The sequence below is a fragment of the Adiantum capillus-veneris genome, chromosome 30, assembly GCF_014529385.1.
Source record: "Adiantum capillus-veneris isolate H3 chromosome 30, ASM1452938v2, whole genome shotgun sequence".
Taxonomy (NCBI): Eukaryota; Viridiplantae; Streptophyta; class Polypodiopsida; order Polypodiales; family Pteridaceae; genus Adiantum; species Adiantum capillus-veneris.
In genome coordinates this window covers 23,242,298-23,249,233 of record NC_140960.1, presented here as the reverse complement: position 1 = coordinate 23,249,233, position 6,936 = coordinate 23,242,298, and the positions used below count along the sequence as shown (strand labels likewise).

The following is a 6,936-nucleotide window of genomic DNA, read 5'->3' as shown; positions in this document are numbered from 1 at the left end:
CTTCACTTCAAATATGGACAATTCTCTCTCTGCCCTCAAAGATCACCTCATTCTCTCTCTCTCTCTCTCTCTCTCTCTCTCTCTCTCTCTCTCTCAACTTGCAAATACTGAGTGTGTGGGAGATCAGTCACGTCTGCCCAAGATCTTTATTTGTATCGTGCAACATTGCAATTTTGCCTTGAAGTCATCGCTACCTGAAGCAAAATTTGTGCTCATTGCCTAATTAGACCTTCTTGAAGAAGAAAGGCGAGTCCTATGCTTGCTAAACCAACGATGGTGCAAAACTCGATGGAAGTGTTGAGAATCCCATCATTCAAGACTTTCTGATTTCTCTCCAGGCAGACGAACCAAATCAATTTGATGCTCCCTCTTGAGTATCAATGCTAATTCCAAGAGGCTGACCTAAAAACCATCCGAACCTTTATTGAACAGCTTTTCCTAGTCGATGGTGCCTACTTCTTGGCTGCCAACTGAGACCAGTGCAACAACCTTATGCACTTCTGTGTTGAGCAATGATGGATATCTATTACTGTATTATAGAAGAGAGATTGAGGTTGGAGATTGTTACAAAAGCCAACAAGGGAGCCGATGGCCGATGATGGGACCCATCATGCCTAAATTCTTGTAGCCTTTCACAAATTTTCAAAATCGAGTGGAATATCTGGGAGCCATTGCTGCGCTGATACCTCACAAAAGAATGAGCACTGGGCACTTGGAACAGTGGGCGATTTGAGAAAACATTATGAAGGACTCGAGAACCGAGAGGTAGATGCGTGAGGAAATAGGAGGAAGAGATTCTGACAGGATCTGCTGGACATAGCATTTCGTGCCATGTGCATTGTGTCCATCCCCTTTATAGGAATGTCTTCCTCCTAAGGGGGACCATCCCGCATATCCCTTCTCCAATGTTATTTCTCGGTAGCTCTATCACTCGCGCTTCCCAGACGTTCTCCCTTGAGGAGGCCAAATCTGCGATCACCCCCATCTCTTCGGCCATGAGCCATTAGAGAGATCAACGTTAAACTCGTCTAAGAGGGTCGACGATCATCCATCACAATGGAAGGCCTGCGGTTGACATTAGGGCTTGCATTTTACATGTCTCTTGCTGTCAGTTCTTGGCCTCCTCACCCATTAGTGCAGCACCCATCCCTTGTGTTTTGCAAGCCCATAGGCTGATCTGACATTCCCCATACCTAGGCAATCTTCCCATCCTTGTCCTGGCTGCCATTCACCATTTTTTCAACCCATACATCAACATTTTCAGAGTTTCGACAACGCCTAATCATAGATCAACCCATCAAACTCCCATAATCTCATGAGGCCTATTAGAGTAGCATCAGTCCCTTGCAGAGGGAGGGACCATCCCTGCCATTCAGCAAGGAGTTCAACCATCTACATCAACCTGAATATCACCATCTTATCTGGTGTAGTGCCTTGCATTATCAGCATATCTTGAAGCAAATCCATCTGCTTAATAATAAGGGGTTTCATGGGGAACCATATAAAAGGAGGCCTACACTCGCACTTCCAAAGATGCATGCTGGGATAAGGGCACCTCCCTCCTCCAATGTTATTGCTCTGTAGCTCTATCATTGGTGTTTCCCACCTGACCTGGCAGGTATTCTTCCTTAAGGAGGTTGAGCTATCCGCTAGCAACCTCCAGGATGGCTGGCTCGTGAGCTGCCATCCTAACTGCTCTGCCTACGCCACCCTCGGCCCCCAAAACCTGCTGCCTCCTCGGCTTGACCACCCTCCGGGCCTGACCAAGCTCTGTCACCTGCTTGTAACCACGCAAATCAAACCCTGCAGCTCTTAATCTGGATTTCCAAGCATGCCGAACCACCCTTGTGTTTTGCAAGCCCATAGGCTGATCCGACATTCCCCATACCTAGGCAATCGTCCCATCCTCCTGCCATTCACCATTTTTTCAACCCATACATCAACATTTTCAGAGTTTCGACAGCGCCTAATCATAGATCAGCCCATCAACCTCCCATAACGTCATGAGGCCTATTAGAGTAGCATCAGTCCCTTGCAGAGGGAGGGACCATCCCTGCCATTCAGCAAGGAGTTCAGCCATCTACCTCAACCTTGGACTTGCATCACCAAGGTGATGGGCTCGACCTCCACTAAGCACCCTTGGTGGTATCTAGGCAAAAAGGAAGGTGGAGGTGGCCCGCCTTGATGTTGATTTGTCAAGACCTAAAAAAATAAAAACATCTTTTGAGGTCCGATGGTCCCTTGCGCTCAATCAATGTCAATTTTCCTACACAATTTCAATCACCCAACGAATTGTGAGAAAATGTCTAAATCTTGGAGTCTCCAAGCAGTCGTCCCCCTCGTTCACACGGAACTCGGAAGGTTCCTTTGCGAATTAACAAAAATATTTTCTATTTCTTTTTGGGAGAAAAAAAGTTTGAGCTAGCGTTGGCCCAATTGCCCATCAAATTTTATTTTTTTTTGGAGAGAGAGAGAGAGAGAGAATATATCCTTAAAAACACTAGCACTAGCTTGCTTTTCATTTCTATAGCAGTTTTTGAAACAGTTTCTGAAGCAGTTTTTGCCCATTTCAATTTATTTTGGATTCTATGGTGCATGACAAGGACCTGTTTGAGTTGCGCCTACTGTGAGGAGAGAGAGAGAGAGAGAGAGAGAGAGAGAGAGAGATAAATATGGAAAGTGCACGCAAAATAAGACACACAAAAAAGAAACGCATCTCCTCAACTTCTCTACTTTTCCGACTTCTTTTAAATTGGGCAAACATACCTATTATTTTTCCACACCTTCTCTACCTGCCACCTCAACCTCACGCTTTTACAACAAAACCTTCACCACATTCCACTTAATTGTCCTTTTGTTCAAAATTGACAACACATATTACATAATTTGCCCATTATAACTTAAATTTCAAGGGTGTAAACATGAATAAGCCATGCAATTTGGAGAATGTTGCATGGCAAATGACAACACATATTACATAATTTGCCCATTATAACTTAAATTTCAAGGGTGTAAACATGAATAAGCCATGCAATTTGGAGAATGTTGCATGTCAAATGACAAGAGTGTACACATGCATACACTTACTGGCGAGGTGTCAAGAGAGGCGTTTTGTTTGTAAGGGAAGCTTTCTGTCTTTGGATCGAGCAGATAATCGACGGAGCGCACCAAGAGGAAGACGGATGGGGCTAGCGAGCAAGATGAAGAGTAGTAGCAGCGGTAGCGAAGCCTACGGTGGCGCAGGGTCTACGCAGGGGCAGTTATATGCACAACCTCCACCCTCTGCGCCGCCCCTCCAACCCCAACAATATGCACAGCAGCCTGCCAGCCCTGCATACCCTGCCCAGCCCTACCCTGCTTATCCCCAGGACCCATCTTACACACAGGCCAAATATTCCGACCCATCTTACCCACAGGCTAACTATGCAGACCCATCTTTCCCACAGGCTAACTATGCCGACCCATCTTACCCACAGGCTAAATATCATGCGTTCTCCGCTGCCCCTCCGCCCTCAACGCACGTGCATGCAGGTGCAGAAACGCTCCAATCCCTGGCCCCCACTGGCTACCCCTACCCGTCACAGCACCCACCTCGTCCAGAGTCTCATGAGACTCAATTCAATGTGCAGCCTCCGCCAGGGTCTCCTTATCAGCAGCCCCGGCCCGACGCACAGTTTGCAAAATACTCACCGTCCAGCAGCGTCAGGGATCTCTTGGCCAAAAAGCTTCAATGTATCATACAGAGTAACGGCCTTCAACGCTTCTTTGACCCTGCAAAATTTCAGATTGTTCTCCAGAAGGTTTCTGCCATTGATTTCTGCAAAATCGCCGCACAGTGGAAGATAGGCATAGAGCTTGCTTACGATCTTGCTCCGCTGGCGCTTTACGACATTGTCTTCTACTGTGATGACAGCGGTTCTATGGCTTTTGAAGAGAATGGAGACCGCATCAATGATCTTAAGTTTATACTCTCGAAAGTTTCAGGGATTGCTACTTTGTTTGACGATGATGGGATAATGGTCCGCTTCATGAATTCTAATGTCAACGGAGACGGCGTTCGCAATGCTGCTGATGTTGAGCAGTTGATGGCACAAGTGAGGTTTAGCGGAGCTACGCCGCTGGGAACGAACTTGGACAGAAAGGTAATTCAACCGTTTGTTTTGGGTCAAGCCATGAGTAACACATCGGGTATGGCAAAGCCAGTGCTAGCTATTGTAATCACTGATGGCGAGCCTTATGGAGAAAGCCGCGACACAATTGTCCAAGTCATTCGACGAGCAAAAGATACGCTGGCTCGTTCTGCTTACGGTAGTGGTGCCCTGGCGATTCAGATTGCGCAAGTAGGAAAGGATGCAAAAACTCAGAAGTTTCTTGAGGCACTAGATAAAGATCCTGTCGTTGGCGGAATGATCGACTGCACGTCTTACTATGAGATGGAAGAGGAAGAATTTGCCAGAAAAGGAGTTACTTTGACGCCAGAGTTGTGGTTATTGAAAATGTGTGTAGGGGCAATCGATCCAGAGTATGATTCGAAGGATGACTAGGTTGTGGATTTGTTATTAAAGGACTTTTTTTTCCTGCACAATAAACGGTTGATTAGGATTTGTTCCATGTATATATACTTTTTGTTTTTTCCTTGTTTTGAATTCAATGTACAGTCTATAGTTTGCAGTAATGTTTGTGCTTATCTTCGCGTAATCTACGGACCGACCTGTTTTTCAGTGAGGATTTTACAAATAGGTCTTGAAGTTCTCTCTCATCGAGAGCATTGTGTTTGTTCTGTTAAAGCCTCAAAATTTAGGGATGCAATTATTCTGCACGAAAAGCCTACGAGTCGTTGCAGGCACCAAATTAAAGAGTTCATTTACATGACGAAGAAGGATCTATAGTAGATCATCTAAATACAAGTAGGTTCTTCTTTGCTATGTAGCTTCCTGCTGATTGAATCCATAATGTCACGGAATGGGCCTTTCGAAGAGTTATGTTGGTGGATTTGTGGTATTGCCATAGGAGTTGATCTAGCGGGCATGAGTTAAATGAGTTTGAACCGTTGAGCAAGAAGCTATTAGAGGCACATACAATTGTTGCGAAACCGCTTTCAAATAGATTCTTATGAATTGGGGACTGAAAACAAGAGGATCATTTGCATTAGGTGGTGATATGCACGGAGGAGCAGCTTTAGTTTTGTGGGACTTTTTTCCTGATTGAATCGTCCATTGAATAAAATATACATGGTTTCTAAAGACAGCTGCGATAGTGTCTATAAATTTTGAGTTTCAAAAGAAAGTGCGCTTGCAGCTATCGAATGGAAGAGATTCCGAATCCCTCAGATTTTTTGTTTCCAATTTTGTGATAGTTGTCAGTGCTGATTTACAGGTCATTGACAACAAACCTGGTAATGGCCTCAAAAGGAGTAAATTCAATACAATACATGCATACTAGTGGGAAAGTCTATTAAGAAAAGATAAGTGGAGGTAAAGGAAAGTAGAAGACTAATGGAAAGTTATATGTACATACACACACATTGCGTGCATCCGCTACGCGATCTCTTCATGTAGAGAAGACAGACTCTTTTGACTTTCCATTCTCACGATGCTTTCCATATCCTGAACTATCACCCTCCACTTCTGCATTGTAGAAGCTATGAAAAGGGCTTTTTAGTTTGTTGAAATTGTAAAGACATAGATGATGCAACTGATTTTGCACAGAGCCAGAGTCTATAGAATGGTGGCCCAAAGACTAAGGAAGACTAATTAAGGCAGCTAAATTAAGTGGGACATGAGAACCAAAACAAGGAAGGAAAGCGCGATTTTCATGATTTCAATTGCTTTTCTCTTTGAGGTTTCTTTTGTGTGTGTTATAAACATTGCATGTTGTTTCCCTTATGTCATCTATGCCAATTTCTTGGACTCAAAACTTGATGGCTAGACAATTTGAAAACTAGCTGGTGGCAATGCGGAATTTTGAAATGAAAGATAAAAAAAGTCTTATTATTCCTAACTCCTTAAAAAATAACTACATTGCAACTATAGGCATATCTTTGTTTTTGTTTTAGTAGCCCCTTGGCTATATCTTCCACGGGCATTAGTGGTGGGATTCTACAGTGAGATGAACAAGAGCACTAGATCTCACCCATATCCTTGGATCCTTAAGCTTGTTAAACAAGTCCATGCTTTTTTTCCTAGAGAGTCATTAACTGGGGGACCACACACTCTCTCATCATCTTATGCAACGTGAAAAAGAAGGCATTAAATTACACGCCACGCAGACTCTTTATCATCATCTTATTGAAAAGTACAAGAAGGATGTCACTCTTATGAATTGAGGATGGCATTATAGACAAAACAACAAAGAGGAGTTTGGCATATAGGCAGGCAAGGTTTTCACTTGCATCAGCAATTCCGTCAGGCAAGGTTTTCACTTGCATCAGCAATTCCGTCTGTTTGTTGTCTGCTCGCTACGTGAAACTCAACTGTGGGGGGGTTAGAGAGAACTCTGCCCATTTTGGCAAAGTTTAAACACTAGGTGGGGTAGGTTGATGTTACAAGGCAGGGGTAAACTTTGCCTTGTGCAAACTGCCTCAATGATAAACCAAAATGGTCTTCTCGTGGAGGGCGGGTGTTTTTATTTTGAACTTCCATAGGAGCCCTCATTGGGTATTTCATGGCTTGAAAAAATTGCTTCATTGAGGCAGTTTCAAATCCTTCCCATTGTGATTTCAGAAGGGAAATGCCACATTTGAGATTATATAATTTTTTAGCGTAAATTTCAATTGAAATTTGTAAAAATTTGAGACGGTTGTAAACCGTCCTCATGCACATTTGAGAAGGTAGTTTAAAGCGAACATATCTATGGAGATATTATGATTGTTGGGTTTGAACCTCACTGGGTTCAAGTGTTTCTCTCTATATACTAAACAACGGTGAGCCACCAAAA

General features: G+C 43.7%; 1 protein-coding gene across 1 annotated transcript; it reads left to right on the top strand.

Moving 5' to 3' along the window:
* The first annotated feature begins 3,002 nt into the window (after positions 1-3,002).
* LOC147417668 (uncharacterized) lies at positions 3,003-4,675 on the top strand. The gene has a single exon (XM_086507346.1). The coding sequence runs from the start codon at positions 3,018-3,020 to the stop codon at positions 4,542-4,544; it is 1,527 nt and encodes a 508-aa protein (XP_086363472.1). The 5' UTR covers positions 3,003-3,017; the 3' UTR covers positions 4,545-4,675.
* Positions 4,676-6,936: the final 2,261 nt, after the last annotated feature.